Source organism: Diabrotica virgifera, chromosome 10 (assembly GCF_917563875.1).
Source record: "Diabrotica virgifera virgifera chromosome 10, PGI_DIABVI_V3a".
Taxonomy (NCBI): Eukaryota; Metazoa; Arthropoda; class Insecta; order Coleoptera; family Chrysomelidae; genus Diabrotica; species Diabrotica virgifera.
In genome coordinates this window covers 146,341,313-146,367,336 of record NC_065452.1, presented here as the reverse complement: position 1 = coordinate 146,367,336, position 26,024 = coordinate 146,341,313, and the positions used below count along the sequence as shown (strand labels likewise).

General features: G+C 32.6%; 1 protein-coding gene across 1 annotated transcript; it reads left to right on the top strand.

The window, feature by feature from the left end:
• Window positions 1-9,570: 9,570 nt before the first annotated feature.
• LOC126893398 (uncharacterized) lies at window positions 9,571-26,018 on the top strand. The gene is made up of 3 exons (XM_050663538.1): window positions 9,571-9,836; window positions 16,939-17,120; window positions 24,905-26,018. The coding sequence occupies exons 1-3, from the start codon at window positions 9,595-9,597 to the stop codon at window positions 25,900-25,902; spliced, it is 1,422 nt and encodes a 473-aa protein (XP_050519495.1). The 5' UTR covers window positions 9,571-9,594; the 3' UTR covers window positions 25,903-26,018.
• Window positions 26,019-26,024: the final 6 nt, after the last annotated feature.

Below are 26,024 nucleotides of genomic sequence, written 5' to 3'. Positions count from 1 at the left end.
AAGTTATTTGAAAAAGTACTTCCAAATCTTATTCTAACCCCACATACCAAATTGCATGGCAAAATTCACATTTTTCAGTATTCGTAGTCTGGACCCTAAAATTCATCTCAGCTGTCCCGAGATGCATCTCGGCGAGCCAATTTTAAGTTTTAGGGTCTTGGCTATAAATAATGAGAAAACTAAAAGTGCGAATTTTGTCATAAAATTTAATATGCGGGGTTAGAATAATATTTGGAACAACTTTTTTAAATAACTTTTTCCGAAAATATCGAAAATTTACCCTGTTTGCGAAGTCGCAGTAGGCTGCGTTCAAAATTTAAATTTGAGCTAAGTATCTTAAAAAATGTGAATATTCAACCTGTATGACTGTGCAAAACTTCAAATCTGTATTTATTTTGATAGCCAAAATATAGGGCTGTCTTCATCTTAAATTCGACACACGGTATATATGTCATTTTCTTTTGTAAATAATTTGGTCGATGAACCATAAAAGGATGGACCGTTCTTGGACAAAAATTTAATGATTGCTATTATTCGTTGAAGCACGTTTCTCCAATTTTCCTTTTCTTCTAAACAACTTTTTTTCATTAATGTTACAATTTGTCCTGCTGTACCACTTCTCTTGACTAATGTACCAATTGATGAAATATGTTCAGGAGATCGCTCATGTTGAATAAATGTCCAATTGATATTTTTCCAGTCATTATACACATCGAAAGTTAGAACAACAACAATTTTCGTGGAAATCAGTTTACAAACGTAACAATAAATACGGATTTTATTATTTTCCAGTTATGTAACACATTCACCAATTTTATAAATATATTAATTCGGTCGATTATTTATAAAATATTGTTAATTTCAGATTTAAATGTTTTGGTCAATCCCCTATATCGCTAGGAAAAGAGTTATTGACATTGTCGTTTTCTATAGGAGGTGACGGAGATGTACTTGTGACGGGTGAAGTCGCTTGAAAATCAACAGTGGAGTCATTTATCATTTCCTGTTTGTAAAATGAAAGAATTTTGAAAATTTATTTTGTTATTGCAATAAAAAAATTTTTGGGTGTTGTTTCCGGGCCCCATTAAAATGCGGGCCCGAGGCAGGTGCCTCACGGGCCTAGTGGTAAAATAGGCCCTGAGTGTCAGTGTCCCGAACATGGTATATTTTTACCTTATTTCCCTGACGTACAGATTACAAATTACACTTTTTTAAAACTCTGTCGAAAAAGCAGTGCCACCGGTTTCCAGTGTTCCCTCACACTAGCATCAGTTGGTCAGTAAACAAGACCAAAATCGTGACATATATTCATTAACGAGTTAACTGTTCTAAGTTCGTAAGGCCAATCTCGGTTATTACCCTTTTTCGATAAATATAAATACATACACACCAAAGCACCGTTTGTGATAATTAGTTATGAATCAAATTTAATGAAATTGTCGACGGGCAGGCAGCCGATATATTTATAAGATTTTAATTACTACAGCCTCTACTCAACCATTAGTCCAATGGTATTCTATCGATGTTTGAAAATTAATATAATGAAACCAAAAACGAGGCAAAAAAATAGAACAGGTAGATACACATTTAAATCCCTTGGAATAATTTTAAATAAGAAGGGGACACAAGAAGACGAAATTGGAAATAGGATAAAAGCAGCCACAAGAACATATCATTCGCTGTATGAAAACTTCTTAAATAAAAAAGAAATAACAAGGAAAACCAAAATGATAATATTTAAAACAATTTACGTACCTATCACTACATATGGAGCAGAGAATTGGGTATTGAACGACAAACAAGAAAAGAGATTGCAAGCCGCGGAAATGAGGTATTTAAGAAAAGTCGTGGGAGCTAGGAGAACCGATAAAAGACGTAGCGAAGATATTAGAAGATAATTAAAAGTAAGCTCATTAAAGGAAAAAATTCTTGAAAAAAATTAAAATAGACTGGGCACTTATTTAGAATGAACGACGGCAGACAGGTTAAAATGACATAGGAAGCGAGGCCGATAGGGAAAAACAGGAGAGGCCGACCAAGGAAAACGTGGAATACAAGTGTGATGGAAATATTGCAGAATAGAGGAAAATCGTGGCAAGAATCCAAAGAATTAGCTAGGGACCAAAAAAAGTGGCGTAAGTTCGCAGAGAATAACGAGTAAAGAAGACACCTCGACACCATACGGTATAAGAGTATCATCAATTATGTATGTATGTATGTATAAAAACGAACCAGTTGATGTATAACATTATAAAAGAACAGAATATAACATATCAGTAGACGTAAACAATATCATTATCATCATCATCATAATCATCAGCCGTTTTGAGTCCACTGCTGAACGAAGGCCTCCCGTAAATAATTCCATTGTTTCCGATCTGGATCACCCTGAATCCAGTGGTACTGGATGCGCTCGATGTCGTCCGATCACCTTGTTGGAGGATCAGTGCCGGATTAAGAATTTTGAGGCCCCTAGGCAACCAAAGCTATGAGGCCCCTTAAAGAAAAAGTTACTTTTTTTATGGTTTGAGATTTTTGGTATCTCTAATAATTTTTAATTTATTTTGAAAAAAGCATTTTTTTCAAAATAAAAAATTCTACTCTAATAGTTATTTATAATATAAGTGTTAAAAGTACACGTTTAAGGCACGCATGTGAAAGTTTGCAGAATGAGCGAAGCGAGTTCTGCAATTCACATGAGTGCCTTAAAAATGTACTTTTTAACACGCATATCATACAATACGTTTTCTGCAAACGTAATTACAGGACAATATCTACAAAAACTTTTACTTGAACTTGACTGACATTCCATTTTTATATTTTTTTGACATTACATCAAAATTGCCTATACGGTCAATACGAACTGCAGTGCCTTAAAATTTTTAAAGCACTAGTGCCTTAAAGTAGCATTTTTAACGCTCGTATGGAGTGCTAAAAACTGCATTTTTAACACGGTTGTAGAAAAAAACAATTTGTTTAAAAAATAAGCACTTTAAACAGATATATGAAACTTACAGATCTGATCATATAAACAGATTCGGTTGCCACCCCTTTTCAAGGGGTGAAAATTATTTTATTAAAAATAACCTCATAAATGGACAGAGGGATAAATTTTTAGCAAAAAATATGTTATATCAAGTGATCAAAATAAATCAATACTTTTTGAGTTATTAAAGAACAAAGATTTGAATTGTTAACTTTATATAACAAATGTTATTTTTAATAATATAATTTTCAAGCCCCAGGGTAAAATTTTACTTTCGTTTCTTGGCGTATTCTCTATCCTCTAACTCTCACCAATTTGAATGAAAATCGACAGAGGTTCAACGAAATCGGAGGTAATGGTTGTTTTTTACCTTCAGTGACCGCTGATGTATAACAGGAATAAAAATATTGTTATTGCTATTACGGCCTACTAAATTTTTTTCCATTTTTTTATAGCGAAAATTGGTTAAATACATTGAGTGTATACATCTTTTGTTAACTGGGTAACAATGCATTTAATTTTGAGATTGACTATAAATTATTTTGATTAAATTTTCTTTAATTAGATAATATTGTGACGTCTTATAAAATAATTGTGTCAGATATCTCAATAGATGTTTGGCCTCTCCTTAAAGAATAACGTATATTATTTTTATTTTATTTCGGGCATCATTTAAGCCTACAACCATTTATGATTGTGATCGTGCAGTATTATGGGGGGGCCTGGTGAACAACCTTACGGGGGGCCTGCGGGATCTTAGTGCCGCCACTGATTCCTCTGACGAAGTAACGCACAACCGTTAATAGCCTGACTTACGCTAATTACACACATACACCGATTTTGGACGGTCGATTTTATATCGGCCATCCTAATTCCTATAGTGAACCACATGTGAGAATGGGACATTACACACACGCACGACCGTCGATCACCGTTCGGCGTTTGTGCAATGTCCTCTTCTCACATGTGGTTCACTATATGAATTTGGAAGGTCGATATAAAAATCGACTGTCCAAAATCGGCGTGTGTAATTAGCGTTACAGGGATTGTATATTAGTCCAGGGTAATAAGACAAAAATATACCCTGTTCGTGACACTTTAACAGCCAAGGTACTAAAGCGTTTTTTCCACAGGTACCTAATACCTATAAGACCAATTTGTAACTATTTCCTGCGTAGGGTCTGTCGGCCATTTTTAGTTATAAACAATTTAGTGTCAAGAAACGTCCTTTTTTTCAAATCAATAGAAAATATGGTTTTTCTAATATAAACATCTTCGAGAGCATGAAAAAAGCTTTAAAATGAAGTATTACAAAGTTTCATATGCTCATTTATTGTTAATATAATTGCGAAAAAAGTCGAAATTGCAAAAAAATTAATTTCACAATAACTATTATAAAAATTAGTGTACAGCTTTAAATTTTTTGTCAAACGAGGGTTCTTTGATGCTTAATAGGTGATAAAATGTTACAGCTGTCAAATGAAAGAGCATGAGCTAGACTTTCAAATTGGTTTAAAATCAGTGAATAAAAAATGCATTTATTAGTAATAAATAATGATGCAAAAGTATCGTCAATTTTTTCTTATAAAATTTTTGAATAACTGTTTTAAAAATATCTAAGTATTTTTTTACTCTGTTTTAGATGCACAACTAATAAGTAATATTATTTATATATAATTGATAAAAAATTGTAATAAAAATATATAATTTATTCTATAAAAATATAAAAAGTTTATAAGGAAAGATTGATAATACTTTTGCATAATTATTTATTACTAATAAATGCACTTTTTATTTACTTTTTTTTAAACCAAGTTGAAAGTATAGCTCATTCTCTTTCATTGTGGATTGGTTCTAACATCATTTTTTTTTTCTGACATGTTATTACAAAAAAATGCTCTATGGGACAAACAATTTGAATAAAATTTAAACAATTGAATGAATCGCTTTAAATTTTTTGTCACATATTAAGCACCAAAGAACCCTCATTTGACAAAAATTTCAATGCTGTACATTCATTTTTTACAATAGTTATGCGAAATTAATTTTTTTGCAATTTTGACCTTTTTCACAATTATATTAACCTTTGTAATAATCCTTTAGTACCTATATCAAACTTTTAGTATCAATTGAGTGTATCAAACTTTGTAATAATCTATTTTAAAGCTTTTTCCATACTCTCGAAGATGTTTGTATTAAAAACCCATAAGTTTCACTGTTTTCAATTCATTTGAAAAAAAAAGGAAAAATGCCGTTTTTTGACACTAAGTTGTTTATAAATAAAAATTGCCGCCAGATCCTACGTAGGAAATAGTTACAATTTGCTCTTATAGACATTACTTGTCGAAAAAACCCTTCAGTGTCCTTGCTCTTGAAGTGTCATGGAAAAAACCTTAGGTATTACCCTGGACTATATACATTTTATTGAAAATAACTTACCTGGTTTAAATATTGTAGAGATCAAAACAAATGCTTAAATTCCAATATTATACCAAGCACAACAGATAAATACACTAAGTCAAAAATTAAGGTGTCTGGCGATCACATAAAAGTGTCCTGGCACTGCTTTAAAATGAAGAGTTATTAGAATAAAATATTAATCAATCTGATGTGCAAATTTATAGAATAAACTATTGCACCTAACTACACGATCACAATAATTAATCTCTTCCAAAGAACAAAACCAAACTAAGAAAAGATGACTTCGATATAAATATTAGATTGAAAGAACCATCGATGTTTAAATAAAACCACCCAACGCCAATAATTAAGTTTTAGTATATACAATAGAATTATAAAACTTCATGTGACAATGTGTAAGTACTTATATTGCTAAAATCTGGTATTTAATTTACTAGGTTACCTGAAATGTTTTTCAACAGTTTAGGTATAAAAATATTTTAGTAGGTATTACTCAAAACAGATAGAACTCGTAGAAACATACTGTTTAGATTATATTGTCAGTTGGGTAAAGGTAAAAATTGGGCAAATTTTTATATTTTAATAATTTTATAGTTTTCGTTTTGGGCCTTGCGAGGCCCCCTTTGGGTCAAGGCTCCTAGGCAACTGCCTACTTTGCCTAATGGTTAATCCGGCACTGTGGAGGACGCTCTCGATTACGACAAGCATCGTCTCCATTTTAAAATTTTCTTGGCCCATCTTCCATCTTTGACTCTGGTAACATGTCCTGCCCAGTTCCATTTCATCGTTGTAATTCTGGAGTAATGAGAAGTCTCGGAGATCTAAACAATAAATCTGAAACTTCTCGTGGAACCATTTTCTGGTAACATCCTTAGTCTCTGCCTTTTACAATTTATAAGGCAAGGATACGACGAAGAAAGAAGACGCAAGGGACTCTACAATATGCAGCCACATTCCGTCTATTCTTCTAAGAAAAATTCCAATGAAAGTTGATTCCGTGTACTCAAAATATGAGTAAAATGAAAAATTAAAAAAACAGCTTGTGTTTTAATTCGGCTGGGTGGGTCCTGGGTGACTGTATAACTTTCTTCCAATTTGTTCGGTCTTCCATCAACCTAGGGTCAAATGGAATGTTCATTTTTCGGAGATCTGCTTGGATGTTATCTCTCCATCGTATTCTGGGACGTCTGAGTGGTCTTTTGCCTGTAGGAATCTCCTCCCATACCAGTCTTACAAGTCTCTCGTTATGAAGTCTGTGCACGTGGCCTGCCCATCTTAGTCGCTGTGATTTAATTTATTGGACAATATCGAGGCAAATAAAAAGGGAGCACTAGCAGAGTTTCTCAAAATAGATGGAACACGACTTCTACGGAACACAAAAAGAAGTATGGAAAATGATCAGAGGGCAAAGAAAGGATATGAACGAATTAATAAAAGCGAAACACATTCAGAAGGAAACATGGACAGACTACTTTCGATCTCTATTTGCTAAAGGCGACGATAATGAACCACCAACACCTGAAGTTACAACAAACAAAGAAATAAACATCGAGGAGGGAGAGAAAAAGGAAGCATTAAGAAAATTAAAAAAATAGAAAATCTCAAGAAGAGGACAGAATATCGAACGAACTCCTAAAGTACGGAGAACAAGGACAATATCTAACTAAACAACTATTAAAACTAATACAAAAAATAATAGAACAAAACAGACTACCACAAGAATGGAGATCAAGCATCCTAATACCTCTCTTCAAAAAAGGAGACAAATCGGACCCGGAGAATTACAGAGGAATTAACTTATTAAACACAACATTAAAATTAACAACCAAAGTGATAACAAACAAATTGAATGAAATTATAACATTAGCAGAAGAACAACAAGGTTTTAGGTCGGGAAGGTCATGTACTGACGCTATATTTATAATGAGGCAAGTTCAAGAGAAATCGTTGGAATACAACAAACCGGCATATTTATGTTTCGTGGACATTAAGAAAGCATTTGACAAGGTCACATTAAAGGACGTTATCCATTTGTTATACTCGAGAGAGGTACCTCTAGGAATAATTAAAAAGATCGAAAACATGGCAATGGGATAAGACAGGGGGATTCCTTGAGTCCTTTATTGTTCAACCTGATCATGGACGAAATAATAAAAAAAGTAAGAACTAAAAAAGGATAACAAATGGGAGAAAAACAACCAAAATAATCTGCTATGCGGACGATGCAATACTAATCTCTCAAAGTGAAGATGATTTACAACGTATGCTGCACCAATTCAACATAATCGCCAGAAAATTTAACATGTTAATTTCCTCAAAAAAGACAAAATGCATGGTTATAACAGCAGATCCAATAAGATGTAAATTGGAGCTGGAAGGTCAGATAATAGAACAAGTGAGGAGGTGTCAATCAGAATCAATCATGTCCATAAAAATCAAAAATGTGTTAGCACCGGTTTCATAATAAAAATGGTGGATCCTATTCTGTGATGTTTTCGGTTTCGGTTAAAAAAAATATCTCCTGTTTAAAATGAATACACATTATTAGGGTCCCAAACCAATTGAGATCATGTCCAAAGCTAGTTTCAATCATAAAACCACATGTCCATTTAGCTAATAGCAGCGCTCGGATTTAGTCACGTGGTTTGGTCACGTGATTAAAATATTAATACAAATCATAAAAAAGTAAACATATTGTAGAATGATATTCTATTCCATCTTACTGGAGAGCAACCAAAATTAAACATGTCCGATAAGACTTCAAACAAAAAAGATCATGTCCATTAAATCCAATCAAATAAGAACATGTCCTTTTTTTAAAACGTATTTACAGGTTTATTTATACCTTCAGATTTGAAATATTTACTATAATAAGTTAATTTCACTAAATAAAATAATATATGCTAATTTAATTTAAATAAAAATAACAATTTACTGTTTTTTACCATTTTGCAAAATACAGGGTGTTCTATAAATAAACGTTAAAATGTATAGATACTTACGTAATAGAAAATAGATATTGTATAGGGCGTCAATAAGTTGTTTCATCAACGAAATACCATGATGTTATTTTACTTTTACTCCCAGGGAGTAAAAGTACTTTGTGTCCATAGGGAGGAAAAGTACGACTTTGCTCCCTACAATGAGGTCAGGAAATGTATACTTTGGATAGAGGTAGGTGCAAATAACTATTGTCTATATTGTATTTGTATTTATAGTATCTTTCTGTTGATACAAAATTAAAAAAAAACTTTACAATTGAGCGGCTTGGAAGTAAAAGGGTTTAAGTGCACTTTTTTCAAATTCTGACCTAAGTACAGATTCGCATATCTAAATGGTATTATAACTTGGTGGTAAAATGATCTAAGCATATTTCGCCCTACAGGCGCCATCTATCGCCATTACATTTTGTTCAATGAAAACAATTGCAGTTTGCTTTGGTAGTAAACAGGTTTATCCATGCTCTTGAACCGTTTTACCACAAAACTATTTTTAGTATTCTGTAAAAACAAATAGTAAGAAACGGGTTTAAGTGCGCTTGAACCATTTTACCACAAAACTATTTTTAATATTTTGTAATGTGTACACACATGTTAATACGTGATTAATTGCAAGTAAATAAATATTAGATTTGTGACCAATTTTGAAGACTAATTAAGTATTATGCAACGTGCCAGTTGTAGTTACCTTGTGGATAACAGCTGGAACAAAAATTATGAGTAATATGTAGTTAACATCTGCACTTGAACCGTTTTACCAGTAACATTTATCAACACCATGTACCGATTCAAGTACATTTTTTTAATAATTGAAAAAAAAAGGAAGGATATATTAAGGGTAATAATATACCCTTATATTTTTATCACTTTATAGTACATTGTACACTAGACAAATTTTAGTTTAATGACTCCTAAAATTTATAAAACTCAAACAACTTTGAAGCTGATTATCTCAGAACTACCAAAACCGCACTTAAACCCTTTTACGTCTGGCCTCCTCAATTTAGGTACTTAGAGACCGTTTACATATATATACACAATCCGTTGAGTTTGATTTTTTTCCAACCTTCAACCTAATACTACCGGACAATGCTCGATACTGGTACTCTGGTACTGGTATAATATAGCGGTTGGAAGACTCACCTATATATAATATTCAGGAACTACAAGACACTTCAAAGTTCAGAGATGATTCGAGTGTACTTGTTGTGTTGTGCTGTGGTACTCGCTAGGGCCCAGATTCCAAGTCTGGGTTTCTGTCCCGATTATTTGCCCATGTCGGAATTTGACATCGAGAGTTTTTTGGGAAAGTGGTATGAGGCTGAGCGTTATTTTCAATTCACGGAAGTCACATCGAGGTGTGTTGTGACAGATTATGCTAAAGGACCTAGTGGGAAAATTTATGTTTCCAACGAAGTTACAAGCCGATTGTAAGTACTCTTTCCTATTTTAATTTTTTGTCTCCACTAAAAATTATGCTCATTTTAAAAGTTGAATTTCTCGTGAACGGATTAACGGATTCCGCTAATTTTTTATTAAATATTTTAGATTTTTCTTCGGTATTTACACTGTTGGCAAATGTTTACTGAAACTTCTTTTCTGGGCTTATTCCGGGTGGAAAAATGTTTTCCTTATGTTTCATTTGTTAAAACAATAAGACACATGTAGGGAGGACAAGGTACAAGGGTGGGCATACATCCAAATTATGTTTGTAGTCTTATGTTTTATGAACATTTTGCTTTTTGAATTTCCCTGATATCTTTAAAAACAAAGAAAATAGACGGTTTTATTCTTTAATATGTGTTTTAACTGAAATAATACTGAATTAACAATAAAACATAACAGTGACCAAAACTTTAAAAACAGAAAGACACATAACGTAAACAGTTCTGATCAACACTTATTTATTAAGTTATTTGTCGACCAGGTGAGCAGTATACACAGTGCAACATAAGAGAGACGAAGTTGTTTAATGGAGGCTCTGTGATGTTTTAGGGCGGAATTTCCTTAACAGCAAGAACGGATTTAATGTCTCTACGTAGAGGCTCTTTAAATAACGAAAGATATATTACAGATATTTTCTTTCTTTGAGCATCTTGTTCCTTTCGCACCTTATATAGGAAATAATTTCATCTTAATGCATGATAAGGCAAGGCCTCCTCACGTATCACGTGTCGTTACTATGATTTACTTGAGGTTACTTTGTATTTACGTGAGGTAACTATACAGATATTGAACTGACCCTCTTATAGTCCCGACATGAACCCTATTAATCACTCACGGGATATTGTCGCTAGAGAATTAAGACTTTCCTGCTTCCCTGCAAGATGTATAAACTATGGTTACTGCTATCTGAAACTCCATAGACCACAATCAAGTAGCCTGCTTCTTTTAAAGTTTTATTGTTATTTTTAATCGTTAATTTAGTATTGTTTCAGTTAAAACACAGGTTAAAGAGTAAAACCGTCTATTTTGTTTGTTTTTATACATAGATACCAGAGAAACTAAAAAAACAATAATAAAAATAAAAATAAAAATAAAAAACTAATATTGTAGTCTCATGTTCACAAAACATGAGACTACAACATGATTTCGACATATACCCACCTTTGTACTTTTTCCTCCCTACATGATGTCTCAAACTGAACATAAGAAAACATTTCTTTACTTCCATCCGATATAAGCTCGAAAAAGAAGTCTGAGTAAACATTTTTTGTCCAACAGTGTAAATCCCAAAAAAAAAATCTAAAATAATAAAAAAATTTGGTGGTACAAAACTTTTGCGGTTAAGTTTAGTATACTTTTTGGTTAATTAATATACAGGGTGTTCTACGACGAGCTTAGGTATACCATCTATACAGGGTGAGGCAAATAAAGGGCCTATTAGAAATATCTCGAGAACTAAAGGCAACAGAATCATGAAAATTAGAATAAAGGGGTTTTGAAGGATGATCTATTAAATGAAAATATTTTCATCTCTTTGCAACTTCCGGTTATACCGGAAGTTGGTTATAACTTCGTTTTTTTAATGGGACACCCTGTATATTTTTACATTTTTGGATTCTCTTCGATGTCTTCTTTCTTAAAATATGAGGTTTTGTAATATTATACAGGGTATTTTAAAAGATAATTACGTTTTTTTATTAATTTCGTAGCAAAATTAACACCCTGTAGAATTGTAGTAGTTTGACATCTAAAACTTTACTTACGTTCAAATGATTTTTAATGTACTCTACTATTGTTAAGAATCATTAGTATAGCTAAATTTTTAATTTTAGTATACAGGGTTGGTCGAAACTCGGAATGAGTATTTTCTGAGTTTTCTTAAATGGAACACCCTGTATTTTAGTATTGTAATGAAATGATATTTTATGGTACTTTTTTATTTCTTAAGCATTCCCTATACCTAACTGCTTTAATTTGTGCTTAATTGTTAATCGCACCAACAATCTTAACTAAGTAGGTATTTCGATAGCTAAACCATTATTGGTAATTTTAAGGACCAGTCTGGATTAATATGTATTTATTTCTGAAAAAATATTTGGGATTGAGTATTTTCACGGCCAACCTAATCAAATTTTAAGTATTTCTGTTGCAATTAATGTTTAGTTTGAATCACCAATAACTCACAAATTAAAGCAGTTAGGTATATGGAATGCTTAAGAAATAAAAAAGTACTATAAAATATCATTTCACTACAATACAAAAATACAGGGTGTTCCATTTAAGAAAACTCAGAAAATACTCATTCTGAGTTTCGACCAACCCTGTATAGTACAATTCAACATTTAGCTATACTAAAAATATTTAACAATAGTAGACTATATTAAAAATAATTTGAACATAAATAGAGTTTTTGATGTCAAACTACTACAATTCTACAGGGTGTGAATATTGCTACGAAATTAATAAAAAAACGTAATTATCTTTTAAAATACCCTGTATAATATTACAAAACCTTATATTTTAAGAAAGAAGACATCGAAGAGAATCCAAAAATGTAAAAATATACAGGGTGTCCCATTAAAAAAACGAAGTTATAAGATACTTCCGGTATAACCGAAAGTTGCAAAGAGATGAAAATATTTTCATTTAATAGATCATCCTTCAAAACCCCTTTATTCCAATTTTCATGATTCTGTTGGCTTTAGTTCTCGAGATATTTCTAATAGGCCAGTTATCTGCCTCACCCTATATATCGGAAACCACTTACACGATATTTTGATAGATATGTCTCTTCTGGTTATATCGGAAGTGAACAACTTCGTTATTTTAAATAGAACACCCTGCATATTATTTTGCTTTAAGATTCTGAGTAAAATTATAGACCAAATTTGTATAACCACATGTCATAACTTTATATTTTTTGAATTATTCACCTTTTTTCAAAAAATTTCACAGATACACAAACTTTTCACAGTTAATGTAGTCTTTCAGTAATTTACATCGAAATCGAATTTCTAAATAAAAATTCACAAATGATATCTCTTTAACTACAGTAGGTACGTCAATACTTTTAAACGAAACCCTCTGTATTTTATAATTTTATTGAAAAAATAAGTCAATTGTCTTTCAAATAATATTAGGATTCTCTATACCTACCTAAAGTATACTTTTGGAGATAATTGTGGTTTAATGTTAAAGGTAAGATATTTACTGTTTTATTTTAGCAGGCCTTGTGAGAAGATGTCAAACTTGTCATAATTGTCATTTAATTTAAATCTCAAACTCTATATTGCTAACCTTTTTTTATTTTATTGAAAAATACACGGCTTCTTAAAATTCTTTGTAAACGTCTTACGGCAATGTAAAAAATCTTAACTGAAATTAATTTGTAAAAATGCGGTAATAACAGTAGTGCCATCTTTTAGACACCTTAAAAACTAAATTTTTCGCGTTATTTCAATAAAATCACATTATTTGCTTATTATACTGGGTGTCCACTTATATTTTCCCCCATTTTAACTGCCTGTAAATTCTAAACGACTCAAGATAGAAATATGCGGTTTTCGCTGAAATGTTTTATTTTAGTAAAAGCTTTGTTTGAATGGATTTAATTTTTTATATCGCTTTTAAATAAAAAATTGCGGATTAAAAAAACGTTGTTGACTTTTTCTATTGAAACACCCAGTATATTTTTTTGTAAATTGAAAGAACGGTCATTTGCCTATTCAACGGTATAAAGTTTTTTAAAATCGGTTGTCAAATGACTGAGCAATTAATTTTTAAAATGAGAGATGCAATGTGGAAATCACAAAACATAATATCAATTTGCTTAGTTATGTTATTTAGTTATGTGATATACACGTTGCACCTCTCAATTTAAAAATTAATTACTCAGTCATTTGGCTACCGATTTTAAAAAACTTTATATTGCTGGATAGGTGAATGACCGTTTTTTCAATTTACAAAAAATATACTGGGTGTTCTATTAAAAAAAAGTCAACAAAGTTTTTTTCAAAAATCTGCCATTTTTTTCGTAATTGAAAGCGATATAAAAAACTCAATCCTTTCAGACAAAACTTTTACAAAAATAAAACATTTCAGCGAAAACCGCATATTTCTATCTTTAGTCGTTTAGAAGTTTACGCAGTTAAAATGGGGGAAAATATAAGTGGACACCCGGTATTTAAAATTAATATTGTTTTGAAGCTATTTTTTGTGGTATTTTAATACAATTTACTATTTTTATTGGAAATAAGCCATAATTTGGCTATAAAATAAGTTTATTTTAACGTTTCGATTTTTCCTTCGAAAATCGTTCTCAAAATACAAAACATTAATAAATTGATCAAATTTTGATTTTTTACTTGGTAAAAAATTCTTCTAATAATTTAATTTTATCTGACTCATTTATATTGACAATTCAGACATATACATTTTAAATAAGATGACTTTAAAATGATATTGTCATTATTTTTGAGTTGCGTTCCTGGGATGGAAAGAGATCATTTTGTTCATGATCTAATACCACATTTATCAGAACTATTTATCAAAACTTAGATACTAAAATATTATTTTTATTTAGGACAAGACTCGATAATTTATTTAAAAAGTGTTGTGTATTTTTTATAAATGTGTCACTATAATACTTTCACTACAATGAGAATTCATGGTACTACAACTAGGTCTAAGTAGTGTGGTCGCTTTATGAACTTGTGGTAGGTACCCCATAAAAATGAGGTGTCTAGCTGTAATGAGGTGTACTTAATTTTCTTTGGTAATCGGTTAAATAATCTTTAAATTTGAATGAAACTATTTATATACAGGGTGTTTGGTAAAGAATGGGCCAAAGCTTAACCTTAGATTCCTGAGCTTAAAATAGGTCGATTTAAGCTAACTTACCTTAATACTAAAGTTGATAATAACCGAAATACAGGGTGTCAAAGTTAAACTTTTATTTTATTTATTCTTGAATATTTCCTGACAAGCATGCGACAAAAATGCGAAATTTGGTAGATGGGGTTTTTTGGGACGAGAAATCTAAATTCGTCACCAAAATGATCTATTACCCAGAGGGCGCCACATACGCCTTTCAGCGCTCATTTAATACGTTTAATTTGTTTTATCCCACACTCAACATACTTTTTGAATCAAAACTTTTATTCTCTTGATATTTTTACTTAAAAAAGGTATACTACACTAATTTCGCTAAACTCAACCGTTTTCGAGATAAACGCATTTTAAATCTGCAATGCAACATAATTTTTTGCATAATATCATTGTTGTTATACCCGAAAAATAAACTTGAAGCCATAATAATTGTGCAAGTTCTCATATTTATGTCATTGCATCGAAAATTCCATTAAAAGAGTTTGCGATACATTTTTGGAAATTATTATCGTCTTAAGTTTATTTTCGGGTCTAACTACAGTGATATTTTGCAAAAAATGATGTTGCATCCAGTGGCGGTTCGTGATGTTTACAATAGGGGAGGCTACAAATCTAATATAAGGCCCCATTTTTTTGACCATTTTTTATTTACATTTTATATCATCATAATTCATAATTTCATAATATCATATCATTTTAAAAATAGTTAGTATAATTGTAAAAGTGTATTACCAGTTTGTGTCGTTTATTTGTTAACAATTATATCTCTGTAAGTAGATATGCATATCAAAATAAATACAGATTTGAAGTTTTGCAGTCCATACAGGAAAAACATAAACTGAATTTTTTTTTAATTCATAAAGCGGCTTACTCTGCGAATCCAAAAATACGGTAAATTACCGATATTTTGCTTTGTATTACAGATATCGGAAAAAGTTATTTAAACAGGTTGTTCCAAATATTATTCTAATCCCACATACCAAATTTCATCACAAAATTCGCACTTTTAGTTTTTTCATTATTTGTAGTCAGGATCCTAAAATCCGCAGAGGAGGCTGCTGGCGGTAAAATCTCACTTGCCCGATCTCCGGGCAGCGTGTGCGTTAAGCGATGCAGCTCCTAAGGAGACCGGGTCTCCTTAAACCATCCTTACGCTCGCTCTGGGCTACGCGAAGCATTGGCAAGTGAGATTTTCCGGCCAGCAGCCTCCTCTGCGATTTTAGGATCCCGACTACAAATAATGAAAAAACTAAAAGTGAGAATTTTGTGCTGAAATTTTTTAAGTGAGGTTAGAATATTATTTAGAACAACTTGTTCAAATAACTTTCTGCGATATCTCTAACGCGAAGCAAAATAACAAAGTAAACAAAACAGTGTAGTGTGTGTAAAAAATTTATGGGGAGGCTAAGCCTCCCTTGCCTCCTTTGACCAGCCACCACTGGTTGCATCGCAAATTTAAAATGCGTGTATGTCGAAAACGGTTGAGTTTAGCAAGATGAATATAGTATACTTTATTTAAGTAGAAATGTCTAGAGAATAAAAGTTTTGATTCAAAAAGTATGTAGAGTGGGGGATAAAAAACATTGAACGTATTAAATGCGCGCTGAAAGGTGTATGTGGCGCCCTCTGGGTAATACATCATTTTTGGTGACAGATTTAGATTTCTCATCCCAAAAAACATCCATCTATCAAATTTCGTTTTGGTATCTCATGCCTGTCAAGAAATATTCAAGAATAAATAAAATAAAGTTTAACTTTGACACCCTGTATTTCTGTTATTATTAACTTTAGTACCAAGGTAAGTTAGCTTAAATCAACCTATTTTAAGCTCAGGAATCTAAGGTTAAGCTATGGCCCATTCTTTACCAAACACCCTGTATATGTTGTTTTCCAAAGGTTTCGTTCGATCTGTTATTAATTTAGGATAAGGTCCGTTTTTTATTAGGTAGGTATTTAATTTTGTCCTGATATTGAATTTTATCCATTATAACCAATCCAATCAAATTTTTACATAGTATTCTATATTCTTCTTTTTCGTGCGTTGGTAAATATATTGGTAAAGATATTTTCTCGACTGAGCTAAATATGTTTAGTTTTGAATAGATGGATGACTAACAGGAAAATTTAGACCTTTTAGAAATTAACTATGTATAAATATCTAGAACCAATTTCAAAATATTAATGCTATCGTTTTTTTAGGACTGGAATAAAACGAGTCATAGATGGCCAGCTAGAATTGTCAGGAAGATCTGGTGAAGGAAAATTTAACATTAGATATTCAACACCTTTATCTTCTCAAGCACAACTCACGGTACTTGACACAGACTATGATAACTATGCTGTTATATGGAGTTGCAGTGGCTTTGGACCAATTCATACACGTAAGTATCATCATTCATCATTCCTGTTTCGAGGCATAATCCTGTTTGTACGAGTTAGATGGCTGTACACTACCTTCATCTTTATCCAGGCTTGGGACAGGCAACAGTTCTGTCGAGCTACTCGATCCACCCAACAAAACTGCAGGCGGAGTCATGGCGTAACCGACATTTTAACACTGAGATGATGTCAAGAATTTATAAAGCCAGTGTAAGACCAATAATGACATATGCATCAAAAACAAGACCGAATATAGCCACAACCCAAAGACTACTGGAAACGGCAGATATGAGAGCACTGAGAAGAAGTAGAGGAAATATACTGAGATATCGAAAGAGGAGTGAAGACATTAGTAACGAAGGCAATGTAACGTACAGTGTATAAACGAATGGACGTTAAATAGAAAAAAGAATGGAATAACCACATAAGCAGAATGGGGGAGACAAAATAGCTAGAGATAAATCACCAATCGTGTGATAAACAAAGTAAGACCGTGAACACGTAGCAGCGAAATAGTATAGTATATAGTATAGTATATGGCTTAACACACCATGTGGAGTTTCGCCGCTTTCGCTTTCTAGATCCATTTTACGGGGTGGATCAGTCCCCATGATCATTGTATTTGTTCACTAATATGTTTCCATTTCGTCCGGTCTATTGCCTTCTCTTTCCATTTAGTAATTCCTGCCCCTCTTAGGTCCTCCTCTACTTCAGTTAACCCTTTTGATCTGGGTCGGCCACGTCTCCTTTTTCCTCCTGGTTGCCACCATACCATAGCTTTTGATACTGATTCTGGTCCTTTTCTCCATATACAGGGTGAGTCATGAGGAACTGTGCATACTCCTACCTCGTATAGAGGCCCCTATGGGGAATAACAAATGACCATTAAAAAGTGTCTGCTCCCATTGTTTAATAATATACAGGGCGAGTTTCGCATTTTGACAGAAATTTGTATTCGTCATAATTTTTGAACGGTCAGATCGATGTGTCTCTTATTTTGGTCAATCGTTACACTATTGCCACCTAATCAACTGATTTATTCAAACTAGAAAAAAATCAGGTCCGGCTTTAAAAAAATTAGTTCGTTTGGGTCTTAGAAAAAATTTCACCCTGTATAAGCTTTTTGAAAACTCTAATACGAATTTTACAAATTAGACAAATAGGCAATTAAAATAACATATTTATTTTTTTCCGCGCACGATTGCTTAATTTTTTATAAAAAAATCAAATTTGATTATAAATTAAAAGTTTGGTAAAGTGAACCACAGATTTAACAAAATTAACTTTTATTACCAAAATTAATTTTTTTTTAACATATATTTAATTTATGTTACCACCAATCAACTGATTTATTCAAAGAAGAAAAAAATCAGGCCCGGATTTAAAAAAAAGTTCGTTTTGGTCTTAGAAAAAATTTCACCCTGTATACACTTTTGAAAACTCTAATATGATTTTTACAAATTAGACAAATAGGCAATTAAAATGGCATATTTATTTTTTTCCCCACACGATTACTTACTTTTTTATAAAAAAAAATCAAATTTGACTATGAATAATTAAAAGTTTGGTAAAGTGAACCATAGATTAAAAAAATAACTTTTATTACAAAAATGATTTTTTTTTGAACAAATATTTAATTTATGTTATCATCCAATCAACTGATTTATTCAAACTAGAAAAAAATCAGGCCCGGATTTAAAAAATTAGTTTGTTTGGGTCTTAGAAAAAATTTCACCTTGTATACGTTTTTTGAAAACTCTAATATGAATTTTACAAATAAGACAAATAGGCAATTAAAATGTCATATTTATTTTTTCCCCACACGATTACTTATTTTTTTATTAAAAAATCAAATTTGACTATGCATAAAAAGTTTGGCAAAGTTTTTGCATAGATTTAAAAAAATTAACTTTTTTTACAAAAATTAATTTACAAAAACAACGTTTTTCTTAAAATTAAAAGTTTTACCATTTTTTTTTCTATAACACGTCTAGATCTAAAACTTCCCATAACACTTCTTTTGGACTCTATAGTTTAACACAGAAGTGATCAAATTGATAAATTTAAAATTTTTCCACCTAATTTTTGCGATTTACAAGTTTGCAGCTTTTACAAGAAGAAGACTGAAAGTCTGCAACAATTTTCATAGTCTTCACAATGGTAAGAGGTATGTGCTGTAAAAAAAATATAAAAAAAAAATCTTCAGAAAAAAAATATTAAAATGGAACAGAGTTGTAGCGAGTTAAACCGTGAGTTCATTTTTTTTTTCATTTTTAGGTTAAAATTCCGATTTTAACAAATTTGATTTTTTAATAAAAAATTAAGTAATCGTGTGGGGAAAAAAATAAATATGCCATTTTAATTGCCTATTTGTCTTATTTGTAAAATTTATTATTAGAGTTTTCAAAAAGCGTATACAGGGTGAAATTTTTTCTAAGACCAAAACGAACTAATTTTTTAAATCCGGACCTGATTTTTCTCTAATTTGAATAAATCAGTTGATTGGATGGTAACATAAATTACTTATTTGTGCAAAAAAAATTAATTTTTGTAATAAAAGTTATTTTTTTTTAATTTATGGTTCACTCATACCAAACTTTTAATTCATAGTGAAATTTTATTTTTTTTTTAAATTAAGTAATCGTGTGCGGAAAAAAATAAATATGCCATTTTAATTGCCTACTTGTCTAATTTGTAAAATTCATGTTAGAGTTTTCAAAAAGCATATACAGGGTGAAATTTTTTCTAAGACCCAAACGAACTAATTTTTTTAAAGCCGGACCTGATTTTTTTCTAGTTTGAATAAATTAGTTGATTAGGAGGTAATAGTGTAACGATTGGCCAAAATAAGAGACACATCGATCTGACCGTTCAAAAATTATGACGAATACAAATTTCTGTCAAAATGCGAAACTCACCCTGTATATTATTAAACAAGGGGAGCAGACACTTTTTAATGGCCATTTGTTATTCCCCATAGGAGCCTCTATACGAGGTAGGAGTATGTACAGTTCCTCATGACTCACCCTGTATCACCCAACCATTTGGTTCTTTGTACTTTTATTTTCTTTATTATCTTCACCATTTAATTCTTCTAAAATTTCTTTATTCGTTTTCCTTCTATATTCTTTTTCTTCAATTCACACTAAGCCCAGTATTGTCGTTATTATCTTCCGTTCATTTATCCTTAATTTCTCTTCTTCTTTTTTTGTCATAGTCGTCGTTTCTGCTGCATACATCGTTATTGGTCTTATTATTGTTTGTTTGTTTGGTCAATATTTTACTCTTTAGTAGTTTTCTATTTGCTTGGTATATCCGGTTTGTCGCAGTTATTCTTTCTTCAATCTCCGTTTTTCTTTCCCCTTTGTTGTTTATCACAACGCCCAGGTATTTATTAAATTTCTGTACTCCCTCGAATTTTTTATTTCCTATCCTTATCTCTCCGTTTTGTTCTGCTTTTCCGAGTCTAATTAATTTTGTTTTCTCTTCATTAATTCTTAGTTCCATCTTCTTTCCTTCTTCTTCAATCTCCAATAATAATTTTTTCATGATTTCTCGTGTTTTTGTTACTATCGCTATATCATCTGCATAGGCGATTAGTTGGTAACCTGATGCTCTTAGGTTTCCCTTAGGGATCTTTCTTAACACAAAATCTACTGTCAGGTTAAATAGTGTTTCTGACAGGGAGCCACCTTGTGGCCACCTCGAATTCTTCTGGGAGCGACTTCGAATTCTTCTGTTTCCCCTTTTGGTATTAGAATACTGATTTTTGATTTGTTCATTGACATTTTTATTAGGTTTCTTAATTTTTTACTTACTCCTTCATATTTTAGGGCTTTCATTATTTCCTTTCTCTTTTTTGAGTCAAAGGCTTGTTCAAAGTCTATAAATAATATTTCTATTTCATGTTGATGTTCGTGTGCTTTTTCATTATTTGTTTCATGGTATGTATTGCATCTGCTGTTGATCTGCCTTTTACGAAGCCGCATTGGTATTGTCCTATAATATTTTTTGTTTCATCCGTTAACCTCTTTTGTATTATTGACGATAATATTTTATAGGCAACATTTAATAGTGTAATACCTCTGTAGTTCTTACACTCATGCTGGTCGCCTTTTTTATGGATCGTTATAATTTGTCCCATTTCCCACTCGTTCGGCATTGTCTCCTCTTTCCATATTTTTTTTTTAATCAATTCATGTATTGTTTCATGCAATATGTCCCCTCCGTATTTTATTAGTTCTAGATTTATTCCGTCCTTCCCAGGTGCCTTTCCATTATTCCCCTTCATTATAATGTTTTTTACTTCTTTTAATGTTGGTTCCTGTGTGATCGTTTCTTCGTCCTCGTCTTCTATTTCATCATTTATAACTGGTTCAATTAGTATTTGTTTAAAGTGACTTGTCCACATTTCTTTCTAGCAGCGAAATAGACGGATCCTAAATGCCAATTATAGGTCTCTGTTACGTAATACCTTGGTCATCCTTCTAAAACCGGCTCTGGCCTGCTGTATTCTGGATCTAATTTCACCGTGACTCTCTGTCTTACAATTTAACTGATATCCAATATAAAAAATTTTATAGCTTGCTCCAGTTTGGTACTATTTACACATATAGACGGTTTAATATTCTGTTTACTTATTAGGAGTATTTTGATTTTCCGTATATTCAGATATATACCTGCTTTCTTACAGCTCTCAACGACACTATTAACCCTAGAAGGACCAAGGAGGGTTAAAAAGTATCCACAACATTGCATTACATCCGATTTTCTAAATACCTTTGTTCCTAAAAATCTCAAATAATTAGTAGTTGTCGGCGTACTACTGCCCTTTTAGATGGCATAATGAGTATTTCTATAATTTAATTCATTTCCTCATACTTTTATAAAAACTTGACAGTGGACTATAAATAATCCCCTTGAATACCTTCAACACCATCCCAAAATGGAAAGGGAAGATATCATTAATGTGTCAAATTAGCAAAATCTAAAAGAAAAAAGGCCAATAAGTGGACAAAAACAACCATATAGTTTGTTCAAAATGCAAGTATGTGTGCCGTGAGCACAGCAAGAAGTCAAAAATGTTTCTGTATCCTACGATGATGCCATTTTTATTGAAGATGAACACTCCGGACTCCGGGTAAATTATAAATTCGTATCTTTTAACTGTTCTATTAACGTCTAGGAATAATATAAAAGTGTTATTTTTAAATTAGTTTAAATAAAGAAGCACTTCCGCAATAACCTTGGGACCAGAGAAGCACTGTTTAGTATTCAGGTTATGGTACAGAGATGCAGAGATGTCGGACATCCGGTTTATATGTGTTTCATTGACTTTGAGAAGGCCTTTGATAGGGCAAAACATACGGAAATGATTGCTATTCTTCAGAAAGTGGGTATTGATGATAAAGACCTACGCATTATCAAAAATCTTTACTGGCATCAACGTGCAAACATCAGGATTGGCTGGGACACGTCTGAAGAACTTCAAATACGAAGAGGAGTAAGGCAGGGCTGCATTTTGTCCCCACTAATATTTAACATCTATTCTGAGTTTGTTTTCAATAAAGCAGTGGATAATGCTCAATGTGGTATCAAAATGAATGGCGTCAATATTAATAATTTGAGATATGCGGATGACACGGTGTTAATTGCGAGCAATTATGAAGAACTTCAACATCTGATTAATAGGATTACCACAACGTGTGATGAATATGGACTCAAGCTAAACACCGCAAAGACCAAGGTGATGGTTGTCAGTAAGACGCCAATACAACCGGAAGTAGTAACAGCTTATGGTGAACAATTAGAGAGAACTAACAGTATCACCTACCTTGGTTGTAATCTAAATGAGAACTGGGACATGAGCAAAGAAATTAGAATACGTATAGAGAAGGCCAGAGCTGCATTCTTTAAGATAAAGAAACTTTTATGTGGAAACAACATTACTTTGAATCTTAAAATTAGATTAGTGAGATGTTATGTGTTCTCTACTCTTTTGTACGGTGTCGAAGGTTGGACTTTAACAGATACTCTTCTCAAGAAATTGGAAGCCTTTGAAATTTGGGTATACCGAAGAATCCTACGAATAAGTTGGGTGGATAGAGTTCGTAACGAAGTTGTTTTGCACCGGATGGGAAAAGTCACAGAAGTCGTCAGAACAGTTAAAAATCGAAAACTTGAATATTTTGGCCATGTTATGCGACACCCAGAGAGATATAATATACTCCATTTAATAATACAAGGCAAGGTAGACGGAAGAAGAGGGCCAGGTCGAAGAAGAACGTCATGGCTTAAAAACCTGAGAGAATGGTATAACATATCCTCTGCATCCCTTTTCCGAGCTGCCGTTAACAAACTTGCTATAGCCAATTTGATAGCCAACGTTCGATAATCGAGCACGGCACATGAAGAAGAAAGAAGCACGTTTTTGATTCATTTATGTATTGACATTTATTGACCCTCCTTGGACCTCGGTGTTTCTAATAAAAGGTTGGTCCTGCAAGGGTTAAGTAATGTTTGCAGAGTTTCTTGAGTAGAAGCTAGGTGTACAAGTACTGTCTCGCAAATTATTGATGGCTTCACCGTTCACCATTATTATTCCTTCTTGTTCTTGTTTTCAGAAAGTTATATCTTTCAGAGTAAACTTTAAAAAGCAGGGGCGATAAGAGGCATCTCTGCCGTACTTCTTTTTTAATATTAAGAGCCTGTGATTCCATACCGTCTACTAAAATTGATGTTGTTTGATTTAAATACAAATTTGCAATTATGCGAACGTCCCTGCAGTCCAAGCCAATATTTCTTAGAATTTCGTTCAATATAGAGTGCTGACACAATATCAAATGCTCTTTGGAAGTCAATAAACAACAGTACATGTCTATAGATATATCACGACATCTTTTGAGCAAGTACGTTCATCCCAAACAATGTCTCTTTCGTTCCAAAGCCTTTACGGAAACCAGGCTACGTATTACTTTAAAATTTTCAATAAATGGCTTAACTGATGTTCTATAATCAGCACAGGTTTTTGATGTTGTCTTCTTAGGTTAGGGTGACCAAACGTCCCGTAAAAGTTGAGTTGACTTTATTTCTCGCTATTTTGTATTCTTCCCACCTGTTTGGTTCTGGCGGGTTGTTGATCCATGTTATTCTGGTGGAAATTTTTTTGGTGTTCTGTCTGTTTCGCAGTCTTGATCGTACGTAAATTACATATTGAAAGGTAAATTGAAAAGGATTTATAGGTCCCAAATTAGCTAAAAGACCATGTTTCAATTGCTCCTAGCTATTTGGGTATCGCCTCAAACCCTCCTTGGCAGTGGCACACACAGAGGGTTTTGGGGGGATAAATCCCCTTTCCCCTAGGGCATATGAAAAATGTGTAAAGAATAGTAGGAAAATGTTTCGGTGCCCAAGCCAACCTCCCCCCCCCAGAGAAAAATTTTAGGTGTGCTACTGCTCCTTGGATGTGTCCCGTTTTTTCAAGTTTATGAATTGGTCACCCTATTTAGGTAGAGCTGTGAACAATGAATTGTCCAACCATTAGGTGGGTGTCCGCTGGTATAAATGTTATTGAAAAAGGAAGTCATAGCCTCTAAAATTCTGCTATTATTTTTATAAGCTGGTACATTTCACTTGGAATTTCATCAGGACCCATCGCTTTGCCATTTTTTTATGATTGTATGGCTTGTATTATCTCAGAGCGTGTTATTAAGTGTCCGACGTATGCTCCTTATCAAATAATACACTTTACTGACAGCCATATTCTAAATTGTTTTTTTACTTTCAGAAAGTGTATGGGCAATGACAAGAGAGCGTCTTCCATCAGGGCCAGTCCTCCAAAAAATCTACGGAGTGCTAGATAAATACAAGATCAGCAGAAATTTCTTCGTAAAAACAGACCAGGAAGGATGCGCATTGGCAGCTTCGGACATCAATGCAGCTAATGGAATAACAGTCATTTCAACAGTAGCAGAATCAAGTGGAATACCCCAACGAAAGTCACCTAGTTCGAATAAAAAGAAAGTAACAGAAAAAGTACCATCAGTACAGGCAGTGAAGGTTTCTGATAATGACGTAAACGATGATCCCAATGTTCAAGCAGTTAAATCAATAGAGATTGATTTAAAAGCTCCGGAAGATATTTTACCTGAACCATTTGCGTCTAATGTAAATATACCTGAAGTTGCTACAGCTGAAGAAGTTCTTCCAGAAGCTTTTGTTCCTAAAGACATAATACCAGATCCTGTTAGTGCTGACGAGATTTTACCTGAAGTTTTTGTTCCCAAAGCAATTATTCCTGAACAAGTTTTACCTGAAGTTGTTATACGTGAGTCTGTAGGTTCGCAGGGTATCCTATCTGAGTCTGTTGTGCCTAAAATACCAGCAGCAGCCCAAATTAATTCTGGAGTAATTAAATCTATTCCATTTATCTCCGAGCAAATTAACATAGTCGAAACACCAGTTGCTAATGTTGCAAATGATGCAGTTCAAGCAATCGTTAAGTCTATTGAAGCTCCAATTCAACAAGACGTAGTTAAAGCTGAAGATCAACTTAAGCCCCTCGAAGTAGCTGAAGTTATTATCCAAAATAGCCCAGTAGAACCAGTAGACATAAAGGAGAACTTATTGAAAGCACAACTGGTACCAGTTCTTCAACCAGTTGCTATTTTTGCTTCTGAAGATGGCCAAGTACCACAAGCAGTTGAAGTTATCGGAGAAAGTATCGCACCAGTTAAGATGGAACTTGACGAAAAAATCGTTTTACTGGATTCAAAGACTAATTAGATTTATTTAGCTTTCGTATATTTTACTTGTACAAATTAACAGTATTTTAAGTATTTAATTATTTATTTATTTTGAGTAGTTATATAGAATCAAATAAATTATTATTTGTAAAAGAATATTCT